The 12353-nt window shown below is 38.4% G+C and overlaps 1 protein-coding gene across 2 annotated transcripts in view; it reads left to right on the forward strand.

Annotated features, from left to right (window-relative positions):
• Positions 1 to 12353, forward strand: part of ALMS1 (ALMS1 centrosome and basal body associated protein) — a 74403-nt gene that overhangs the window by 16937 nt on the left and 45113 nt on the right. For both annotated transcript variants that reach the window (XM_074904250.1, XM_074904251.1), the window contains exons 4-5: positions 8670 to 8787; positions 10120 to 12331. In XM_074904250.1, the coding sequence (XP_074760351.1) occupies positions 8670 to 8787; positions 10120 to 12331 (2330 nt within the window). The remainder of the gene's footprint in view (positions 1 to 8669; positions 8788 to 10119; positions 12332 to 12353) is intronic.

The raw sequence follows: 12353 nt of genomic DNA on the forward strand, positions 1-12353 counted from the left end.
ACACCGTATCTATTTCAGCCTGGATGTATACAGAAAGGACGTTACTGTTTTTTCCACGTGAGGTTCAGCGTTCTGATGTGATTCCTGCCAGGCTGAGTACAGGGAAAGAATGTGCGTGCAGCCATTTCCAGTCTCAAAGGTGAGAGAAACATTAACTGCTAATTGCAGGGAGTGGTTGCTGCATTCAAGTCCAGCATTCTTCAGGCTGTATTCATGTAGGACAGATGAATTTGTTCTAACTCCATTTTTCATAACATGTTTTTAGCTCTATTAATACACCATTAGTGATGCATCAAGCTCTCACTTTAGGTATCCAAAGCGACTGATGGATTATTTTTGGTAATGCTACTGGGGATTGTGCATCTATTATTTGGCAGTCATCTTTATTTTTGACATAAAATATGCTGTTTTTTATTTCTCCTAATGACATGGTTGTATTCTGTTTCGTGCCTGGAATTTACACCAATCTAGGCACCTGGTTTTTGGTTTTCCCTCTCCTCTCCCCTCCATGATTGTTCAGTTTATTTATATTTTTGTGAAAATAAAACCACTACTTATAGTGTTTAATATTCTATCAGTAGTCCTTATTTCTACCACTTGCATTTCAGTGCAATTTATATTACTCCCAGTAATACTTTCCAGTTCTAACACCTCTACTTTAGAAAAACTGAGCATTTCTATTGCTTCTTTTCACATCTAATCATCACAGCTTAGCTAAAGATTGGTTTGAGAAGTTCCAAGATTTAATATTTCACCTGTTCACCTTGAGTGAACAGGCCATTTCTTTCTTCACCTCATTCTTTCTCATCTGTGTGGACTCAGAGTGTTCTGGTCAATTCTGGTGGTATCATTTTTAGTCCACTGATAGTAGTACATCTTTGAAAAAGAAAGCTTCTCTTTATAACCCATCGTTATTCTCTGCATTTTAAGACACAGATCATATTACTGATTCTTTGTAATAATTTCAACTAATCCTCAAAAATGGTGGAAATGGAGATGCCCACTTTCGTCACTCATTGCTCTTAATCATAGGAAACGCATCTGTCCCCAACAAAATAAATCTGTTTCTCTTGGAAATAAAGCCAACTGTTATCAGATCCATTTTTCTTTATTACCTTTATTCACTTGTATTTTCCTCTTGCTTTTTAACTTCAAGCTTCAGCTGTGGCAGTTAATCTCTAAAGAATTCTTTCTCTTTTTGTCCATGCACATTTAACAACACCAAAATCAGCGAAAGCAGAACTAAGCAACGCATAGTTAACAATACTCATGGCTGAAGCGGTTTCCTTTCTCTTCTGTGCTATCTGTGGAAGACAAAACTAGCCAAAATGTTATCAATAACTGTTTTAGTTACACAGGCTAGAACACTCCCCTTGCTTGCCTTCCTGCAGTTGAGTTATTTCCATTTATTGCGTTTCTGCTTCCTTACACATCCAAGCTACTGTGCTAAACAACTGTTCACCAGACCCCCAGACGTGACTGTTATTCACTGATTTCACTCTTAAATTAGCAGTTGTTGCATTTAGGCACAGATTTCTTTTTTTTTTTTTTAACTCTTAAAAGCTAGTTCTGACATCAGATTCAGTCATGCACTGTATGTTAACTTTGGCTTTCAAAGTTACCTCTGTCAATTCCAATTGAATTATGAACTTTTCCTGCCCAAACCTTTGTGTATGTATACTGTAACTCACTGTTATGTCATCTGTTAACTTCTTACCTGCTGATAACACTTATTTTTCTTTCTTCTTTACTTTCATCACGTGGCACCTAGACTCCTTTTATGTATATACTTAGACACTTCCTTGGAAACACGTAACTTAACAATGCTGTTACTAAGCCCAAAGTGTTTCTTTTTGTATTGATATCCCTTAGAGGATCACTCTGCAAAATCAACTGTTACCCCACCCATTAGGTTATTATGTTTGTGACTCACTTTTCCAGGACACAACTGAAATTGCTGAATAAAGATGCTTCAGAAACTGTTTTCACTGCACCATTAGGCTAGATTATTTCACAAACAAAACTATTGCAGGCAAATAACATGATTGCTTGTGATACTTTAAAATAAACCTGTGTTGCTTCCAGTTCAACTTGCAGTTTGTCATTCCTGTACCTGCTTGTGTAATCTTACTTGTATGTAGGTTGTTTGTTTTTTTTTCTTTCTCTTTTTCCTGAAGCTAAGCAACTGCTTAAGAGGATGGAGTTGAAATTGCCTTGGGAATAACCTGGGAGACATTCATGGCAACTCCTCAGGGTTTTATGAGTTTGGCTGTTACTACAACGTGCAGATCTTACTCCTTTTCATCATTTTTTCTGGTTATTTTTCATAATCCTTTGATCCATCCTTTGTGAAGGAGCCTGTAAGGGGGGAGGGAACATTTCTGGTGGATCTGGATCCAGAGGTTCCTGGTTCATATGGAACCCCTCCGAGGCCCAAGGCTCAGTCCCTTCCACTGTAGGTCTTGCACTGATAGCTACAACTGTCCCTCGTGTCTCCTGTTAGGCTTTCTTCAAAGATTGAATTTGGGGTTGGTAACTTGGATTATCTGGTTCAAAAAGTTGCCATTTCTTTGCTTGAACCTCATGTTTTACTCATTCAGGGTTTCTCTTGTATATGGTGGTGAATATACATGGATTTCTGTGAAGGAAAACAAGACAGGAGATGACTTCTGTCTGTAAAGGCAGAATGTGGGACGAGATTAGCTTTGGTAGAGGTAACACTTCTGCTGAAGAAACTTTAAAAATCCTGTGGGTGATACAGAAGGATTAAAGGAAAGAGCAGCACTTTTTCTGGTTTCTTAGAAACTTTGGATAATGTACTGGAAATCCCAAACATTTTCCAATACAGACTTAATAGGCTGCTTTGAGTCTACACTGGACACTAAGCCCAGTCCCTTGCTGCCTTAAGAATTTTTAAAAATTATTTTTTATTTATTTCCATTTTTTTTTTCTTTTCATGTTAGGAAGATTAAGTGAAATTCTGGCATAACACAGACTGACAAGCTTGGTATGGCTGAATTAATTGCTGTCTGCTGTGGAGTTGAAACTATTTCTGGGATGTTTTTGAAGAGGTGTTCTTTATGAAATAAAAAGCACTCTTGGCTATCTGATGTTTGGGCCTACAGACAGCTTCATAATTAAAAGCCCTGTGTGCATCACAGCGAGTTCCTATTTGGCTAGAGTTGGCTAATATTGAATAAAACTCCATTTTTAATGTTTTGCCATGTAGGAAATTCAGGTTTGACATACAAAAAGGGGAAGGGCAGGGCAGGTTAGGCATGCTTTGGTTTTGCCTACATCCTCTGTATAGGATTGTTGTATTTAGTGTATTTTATAGCATTTTGTCCACATTATTGTGGTTTGCAAAGCCGTTTCATCAAGGAAAATTTCCTGATATTTGTCAAGGTTTGAGTTTTAAATGCAACTGGAATTAAAGAGAATGCCTAAGGCTTTTTAGTATGATACAGAGATGTAAGAATTCTGTATCCTGCTGATATTTTATTTGTTGCTCTCTAGCAAGTGTGCCAGTAGCTACAGCCTTTTTTGTATGTACACTAAAATTTCCAGATATGGGAGGAAAGGTGAGAGGGAAGGGAGAAACATAAGCTATTATACTAATTTATTCGTTCTCCTCAAAAAGTGTTTTGAACTTCATTTAGGGAGGGGGGGGGGAAATCACAATGACAGTTGTATTGAAATTGCTCCTGCTACATTGTGGAACAGATTGACAAAGCCAAGAAGGTTTTGTTTTTGTTTTGCCTTCCTTTTTTATCTTCCACAAATGGCAATTTGACTCTGGCATTCAGAATTGTCAGCAGGCTGTAAGATAAAGTAGCATGCCCAGCTTTGCTTGTTCAGTGAATTCAACTGTGAGGAAGCTTTTGACCTTCAGAGCGACAGCGGGAAGAATTACTGTTTTGACACAAGATGCTCGAAGAGTGTTGTACTGACGTCACTTGCTGCTTTAAGCCTCGAGCACCTGCTTCTCTGCCTGCAAAACCTAGGTTATGTCTGAGCATAATGAGCTCCTAAATCATCGTAAGCATCCGAAGTATGATAGTGATGATCTTTCTGCCTCCTGAAGAAAATAAGTTACTGAAAACACCAGAGTTCATGTGCTGTAAGATTCAAAAAAACCCTGGAGGAGGTAGAACAGGTGACATGGCTGAAATTATATTTTATATATATAAAAAAAAAAATCAGTTTTGTATCCCCAGTTAAATGTCATCTATTGAACTCCATAAGGGTGCTTTCACAGGTCATCTCTGCAGGTTGATGCAGGGGGCAAGCTGGTGTTCCACCGAAGATGTGGCTGCAGTGAATCTTGACTATTCTCTTTCCTCCTTTTTTTTTTTTTTTTTTCCGTTCCCTTTTTTCTCTCATTCTTCTTTCATGGCCTTGTCAGTCATCTGCTTCAAGTCAGTGATCATCACCACAGTTCTTCTGACTGGAAACCTCTGGGGAAGGTTGGGTACTGTCAGCCTAAGGCAGATTCCTGCTACATGGCAAAACCAGAATGCTCTCTGGAGAAGTCAGGGGAGCAAGATTGCCTGAAATGGAGGCTAGGCTGAGGGTACAGTTTCACAGTGTATTTAGTCAGCTAAACTCTGCTACTGAAAAGCAGGAGTCTGGCTTTTCCTTGTTCTGCTGTATCCCCTCTGCTAAACCCACGACGTGAATCGGTGCAATTAGATCAACTTGCTGTTCAGACTCAAAGGCACTGATTGTGTTGGAAATGGAGATGGTTACGTTTGCAGCTGGATCAGAGTTCCCTTGCCTGTGCAACAAAAGGAGAGGGAAAAACACCTCTGGGCTGGAGTGGAGAGGTTGGGGCTGTCCCTTCTTGCTGAGGTGTAGTCTTACTGCTTCAAGCAGAGATGGAGAATGTGGAGGCTTTTGCTCAGGACTACATCTAAGAGGCTGACGAGGGAGGGAAGAGACTTGTGCTGTTCAAATAACTGTTGAAGCCATTAATGATCTGTCTGAACTGCCTTGCACGTTTTGTAGAGAGCCAGCTATGTTGTTGTATCGTATCAGCGCACTCGGAAATGTCACCTAGGTCTGCATAGCTTGGATTCTTGTTATATATAACATGTACTGAAATGCTGGTAATGACCAAATTTCTGTTCTTGCATTCGTACATATAAATGTAATCAAGTCACCCTTAATCTTCTCTTTGATTATATTACACAGATTTAGTTCCAGGAGGTTCTTGAGATGAGGCATGTTTTTTCAATTTTTTTTCTCTGATCCTCCTGTGATGTTTGCAGATACAGAGTTATGGTCATCAGATCCTGAAAATACCATTTCAACAGTAGTTTCAGTACGAGGTTGGAAAGAGTAGTCTTACTACTAATTTACTATTCTTTTTCTTATAGGTATGAAAAATTTGCTTGCCATTTGGGATGCAGTATTGCACCAGCCTGTTGGTGGTTTGTTTATCGTGACCCCAAGTCCTCATTTGAATTGTTGCTTTCTGAGGTAGCCCTTGACTCTGTTGGACTTGCTGGTTCAGCAGATGACTGGACTTCAGTTACACTAAAACTTGTATCTTTTGCCATGCTGTGATGCCAGGGGACTCAAACAGTCCCGTATCAGTGGTCTGTGCAGGGGGATAGTTCTTGCTTGGCAAATATCTGCCTCATCCGTGTGCCTTCGCTGTAAGAACTTTGCTGTAAAATCCTTATTTCTGAAGTTTCCAATAGGGCAGGGACAAGAACGGCTCTTGCAGGGGCTGCCTAGATGTGTACCCATGCAGAGAGGATTTCCTGTTTATACTTCTGCTTGGAGAATGCTAAATAATTTTTCTTCTGTTGTAAGTGCTGGGTTGACTTTTCTTAATAGAAACGTTGAGTGGTACTTACATTTTTGTTGATATATCTTTAAAACGTTGATTTATCAGCCAAATGTTGTGACTTCTGTTCTGTGTGAGCATGTATATGCATATACGCACATTTATTTTATCAATACATGCGTAGTTACATTAAAAAATTGTTTGGCAAGATCTATTTTTGACAGCATTTGACAGCTTTTTTTTTTCCAATTATTTTTGGTTCCCTCTGACAGTCTTTTTTATTTCTTCATTTACAAAGACAGCACCCAGTCTTTATTGTGCAGAAAAGCTTTTTCTTTAATGACTCCTGATTTTCAGTTTAGCTGGAAAACGCATTTTCATTCAAAGTGAAGAAGTTAAGCTGAAATTCGGGAAAGCTTATTTTCCTCTAACATTGTATGAATAAAAATGAGATGCCAGTTCTGAAAACCTGAAGTGTATCATGATGTGAGATGACAAGTCTAATTTGATAACTGCAATTACTATTGCCTTTATTCACTAATATAATTTTAAATGTAAAACAAGATTTGGGAGGAAAAAAAGTTCATCTAACACAACTGAGTTTAGATTCCGACTTGCTTAATGTTTCTCAAAATACATTTTTTGTTTCTTTAATGCAGTTCTGTATCCTGGCTAACTATAGTTAATCTACTCAGTATTTTCAAGTATAATAACAAAAAAAAAATTGAGTGAATGTACACTAAACAGAATAAATGCACTGTAAATACTGTCTACTCCCAGTTAGTGGTTGGGAATAAGGAATCTAATGTGAAAGCTCTGCTTCCAAGTCAATATAAGCCACCAAAACCAAACCTCTTTGTTTTCTGTAAAGTACATTTTAAATAAATGCTAAGGAGATTACAGTGAATTAGATCAGTCTCCTGTTCCATGATTTTTAAATCATGATTCTAATTGTGATTTAAATCACATAATCACACTAATCGGTCTGGTACATTAGACCACACGTGGTTGTGCCCTATAATATAGCAGAGCCCTGAGGCAGTGTTGTATTACAAATGAGACATCCCTGACCTTGTTCCCTGTTTTCTTGGCTCCTGCTCCCTCTGTGCTGATGCTGCTGTTTTCTTTTCTATGGTTTTTTACACTTTCCACGTGTATTCTTTCATCCAGCTTTGCACAGGTGCTTACCAGTCTATGTTGGAGCCTCTTCTGAATGCCTCCTCTTGTCAAGTTGCTCAGGAGTAGCTATTTGTACCTGTTTTTTTTTTTTGTTTTTTTTTTTTTTTTTTTAAGATACATATAATTTCCTTTCCTATAAACTTCCAAAAAAGCAGGTGACTTTTAAAACATTTATGTTTGGCATTGTGCATAGTTAAGATGAAAGTGAAACGGAGTGGTGACTAGTGCAATGACTTTATCTAATAAAGTAAGGGGGAGAGTTTAGCTTCAATGAGGTACTGGGTGCTAGAAAAACCGAGACACCCCACTTAAGTTGCCCTAGTGTGTTTGTGCCATCTGTACTACAGATGCTAAAGTATAAATTTGGCTTCCTCTAGGAGACATTAGGCTGGCCATGTGGTGGAGACAGCTGCCCAGATAGGATGGAATCCTTGAAACTATATTGCAGTCACATTATGAGTTTTCTAGCTGCTGCTGAGGTGGGACTAGGGGGCATCCAAATTTTGAACCTGTGTCATGTAGAATTATTTCTGTCCATATAAATATCCTCTTACTACACAGTGTTCTAAAGTAAATAAAAAAAAATAATGTTGACTGGAAGTATTAAATTAAAAAATGAATCAGAAAGGTCATCTTGTGGTTGGATATCACTCATCAGGTGATGTAATACAGGCCGTAGAAAGCCTCAGGATAAAGCTGACGTAAGGTAAATCTGATTTATTTGTATGTAATGGTCATCTTATCTGATGTGATCATGCATCTGTAAGTGATGCAGAGTATAGCTTGTCTGAGATGGTTGAAACTAATGAACCTAAATTAAATGAATATGAATTCTGGTTCTGAAAGTCATACTCTTGATGGCAAATAGCTTTTTTTGCTTTAAAAAAAAAAAAGCTTACATAACAAAGTATTGGAAGTGATTTTTTTTTTTACATCCGTCACACGTCTATGTAGTCATTTACACTTCTCAGCTATCAGCTTATAGTTGTGTCTATTCTTGTGGTATAAAACATTTCAGTTTGTTTTTGTAAGCATTGAACTGGAAAAAGAAGTGCCAACGACCTCAAAGAACAAAGAAATATTTGATAGAAACTAAAATGTGTTGCTACAGTAGTAGACAGTGGTACTAGTATAATTGTGATGACTAAGTTTTATTATTATTATGGAAATATTTATTTTTAAATAGTTTTAGTTTTACTATTATTAGTGAAATATTTATTATTGAAATGCTAAAAAACACCTATGCAGCCTTTGCTATAATCAAAATTTATGGAAAAATGGAGCCTGGGGAAGGCATCGGTGGGGATTGTTGGGTTTTAAAGAGGTAAACCTGGGTAGAAGTCCTGTGGACATTCTCCAACGTGTATAGTCCATGTGGAAATCACGCGGGGAGGTGCTGACTAGTGAGTGGAAAAGGACAGGGATGTGCCCAGAAAGAAGTTTAAGGATGAGAGGGTAAGTTGGAGATGTCAGTGTTCTGAGATTGATGAGAAGAAACCTGAATTTGATACGTGGTAAGAATGCTGAATTTAATACCTGAGGGAACATGCTTCAGCAGAGGATTTAATTGATGGGATTACATCATTTTCACTGCAGTTGGCATGTTTTTGAATTTTGAAGGCTGTATTAGTTGGCAGAGCAGTTGAAAGAGGGATTGCCTCAAAAGCTTTTATTACTGTGTTATTATTTTTAACAGATATTCAGGACAGTCAATTCTCTCCCCATCTTCCACTGCTGATGTATTCAACACAAGGCCGAAGATTGTCAGATGAGACACTTCTCCAGCGATCAGAAATGGATTTTTTTCCCTTAAGGTAGGATAAAGTTTCCTGGTGTCATGACAGAGTGCAAACCCTTTTTCCTGAGTGGCCATGAATTGTCCTGCGTTTGAGAATGAAATAATTACAGTTTTATGGTCACAGAAACAAGACAACAGTGTGGTTTACTCTTTGTTATGAATGGACAGAAAGCATTGTCAGAGTTCTGCTAATCTTTTTATTTTGCCTTCAAAAGAGTTTGAACAAGGGAAAACCAGAACAAGCCTCTTCTGAACTTGTTACCCTAATGTACCTGAAGAAAATGGGGAAATGAGGAACTCCACTCTCTCAGACATCTTTTTAGCTTTCTTACACTCTGACATAAACTTCATGAAATTCTGGGGACAAAAATCAGATGCTGCTTCTATTTACAGTAGTAAATACATTCATACATATACATTTAATAATAATGTATTTTGTATATACTGGAGTAATATGTTATGAGTAATTTAAAAGACGTATTTTTATATAAAGTATGAATACATAAAGAAATAGCTATTCCAGTAAAAGTCTTTCCAAGCCTTCATTTCAAGGTGTGATAAATGATTCCTTTTGTGCAAAGAAGGCAAGAAATCTCTTGCCCTTTATTAAAAAGAGGAAAAAAAAAAAAAAAGAATGTGTGCATATAAACACACATATTTACAGTGTCATTGATGTTTAGGCTTCCTTGGGGTTATTTTTTTTTGTTGTTGTTGTGTGACAGGAGGCAGATTTGTTACCTAAGGGGATAAACTGTGACTTCACTTTGTGGATCACAACTTAGTTGCACCAGAGCTGGTGGTCTGTTTGCATGAAGTAATATAATTGGGGTTTGATCATTTTCATATAAAATAAGTATGAATTCAAAATCCACAATAAAAATATTAGAAGTTGATAGGAATTTGCTGATTGTCTTCATCTGGGACCTGGCTTATTTTATATCCTTTAAAGAAATAATTGATGTAGTGAAACCGAAGTAGGTGATTTATATTAAAAATAACAAACAACACACACAAATTTCTATATGTAAGTAACTCCTATATTTTATTTAACTAATAAACACCCCGTTAGTAAAAAAGACTTCAGTCCTAAATAGGTTGAAAAATATTGACATACTAAGTAGAAATATTATTTTCAAACCTTTATTTTATAGGGCTCTTTGAAATTGTTTGGACTTTCTTTACATTTCTTCATTCTGGCCTGTTTAGGGGATGTATATATGTGTATGTTACTAAACCAACAGTTATTTGAGTGAAGTTCTACTTTTGCCCCTTATGTTAAAGCAGAGAATATGGCTGTTGAAATAAAAAATATGATCAGAAACTCACTTGCTTTTCTTGCCTCTTGCAGAGGAGTCCCTGATGTTTCTGGTGTGTCTGAGGAGCATTCAAAGCCTTTGCACATCCCCGAAGCTGTGTCACTGACAGACTCTCCCTCTGATGCACCCAGCGACTGCTTTACTTTGTCCCAGCATCCCTTTTCGTTCAGACTTGTGGAACCTTGTGATGCCAGATGCAGTGGTGGTTTGTCTCAACAAGCTTCTTTTTCTGGACAACTACTTGTGAGCAAGGAAGCAAATGAAGATTGTAAAAATGTAACTAATGAGGAGGCATTGATTCCCCCTTCAAGTGACAGTTTAGCAAACTCCACTTCCCAGGTGATGCTATCCAAGGCATTTAGACTGAGCCTAATGGAAGCTTCTCTTCCAGTGCAAACCTGTAGCATGTCTGTGAAAGATGAACATTTCCATGACAGCAATGTACCAGCTACTGGCTTTGAGCTTTCAGAGAAAGAAGAAGGGTTGCTGAGACGTGATGAGTTCTCATCTTCAGGAAACTCCTCTTGTAAAACAGCACTGACTAAGAATTCAGAAAAAAGTGAAAGAGAGGTGCCAAAGGAAAAGGTAAAAATGGCTGAGAGTGAGTCAGAAGGGTGCATGAGGCAGCTAGAGAAGCTGGAAAAAGCAAAGAACCTTCCTGAGATTGATGTGTCTGATAATTTATCTGATGGTTTGGGGAAAGACAATTGTAAAAATTCAGATGCACGAGATGATTTTTCTGCAAAGACTTCTGAAATAGCCAAACTGCCAAAGGAACGTGAAGTGGATTTAAATCTCTCTGAAAGCTTGAAATTCACAGCTGCTACTGAGGAACTCCAGGGAGCTTTCCTAGATCACCAGCAGAAACAACTAGCTCCTGCGGTGAGATTTGAGAAAAGGGAGTTTATCCCTACTGTGACAAGCACCAGTGACTGTGCACCTGAACAACTGGTTGTGACTAACATGGAAGCTCCTTCTTCATGCAGTGAGGATGCCTCAGTGGAAGTAGAACCTGGAGTGAGCAAGAGTGAATTAACTATTTCAGATTTTTCCATAGAGAGGGGCCATAAAGTTACAGGCATTTCCTCTTCCTTAAATCTTGTAGGTGATGGCTCATTCTCTGTACACTTTGCTCATCCAAGCTATCAGTCTACTCCAGGGATACTTCTACAGAAAAATGTTAAGGCAGAAGAACTTGGTGTCCTTATGATCAAACCAGATACTCAGGCCCCTCCTTCCTGCTTAAATGAAGAAACCTCAGGGAGTTTATCTACCAGGACACTTGTATCTCTTGAGAAGCAACATGCACTCCAATGTGCTCAGAAAGAAAACAATGAATATTTTGAGTCCTTAAAATTGAAATATCCCCACACTGGACGAATTCAGTCTCTCCCATCGCTTAGTTTCATGGAGAAGGTAGGGGCTTGGAACGTGAGCCAGCCAGAGGAGGCACCTGATGCAGTGACTTCACATGACCTAGGTGGAGTATCTCCTAGGAGGAAAGCCTACAGCACAATTGCCAGTTCTTCAAACAATATTTTGTCAATAGAAAAAAGTGGTAGAGGTCCCAAAGATTATGTTGCTGCTTCCTTAGGAGAGACAGGTTCCCTGGGAAGTTTGCATTTTCATGATAAAAACTTACTCCTTGTCCACCCTCTTACTAGATCTCAGTCTGACAACACAGTAAATATTTGTAGTAGCAACAAATCCTTGGTTGAAGTTACTCCGCCAGCAAACTCAACAGAGGCAGTGCAGCCTCTAGAAGAAAAAAGTAATGTTTTAGTGTCTACAAATAGCTTAGGAGGCTCCATGATACAAAAGTTTATAGCTGAGATTGTTTCTGGATCTAGTGATGAAGATGCAGAAATTAATAGTAGAGGACAAAGTTCAGACCCAAATGTTTTCGTTGCCAGTGCAGGAGTTGCTCTGCCCCTTAGAGAGGACAGAAACTCTCCAACTTCTGACTGGAAGAATTGTGATGCTCTTGAAAACCAGTCTCACAGCCTAAGTATTCCTACTGGTCATGTCTGCATGGACAATTTCAGTGATATTTCCCCAGATAGTTTGAATCTTCCTGTTAGTTCTGGAGAAAGTAGCCATGGGGGCTTGGGCTCTGCTGGGTGCTCTTCAGTGGTTTCCAGGCACTTCTTCACCCCTGCAAAAGGTGACAACTTCATCCCTGTTGGAGCAACTTCTTTGGAAACTCCAGAGAAAGAAGAGCTTAATATTGAAGAAAGGATCCCAGTAAGTTAGGTTTTAATAAAAA

Source organism: Athene noctua, chromosome 4 (assembly GCF_965140245.1).
Source record: "Athene noctua chromosome 4, bAthNoc1.hap1.1, whole genome shotgun sequence".
NCBI classification, from domain to species: domain Eukaryota; kingdom Metazoa; phylum Chordata; class Aves; order Strigiformes; family Strigidae; genus Athene; species Athene noctua.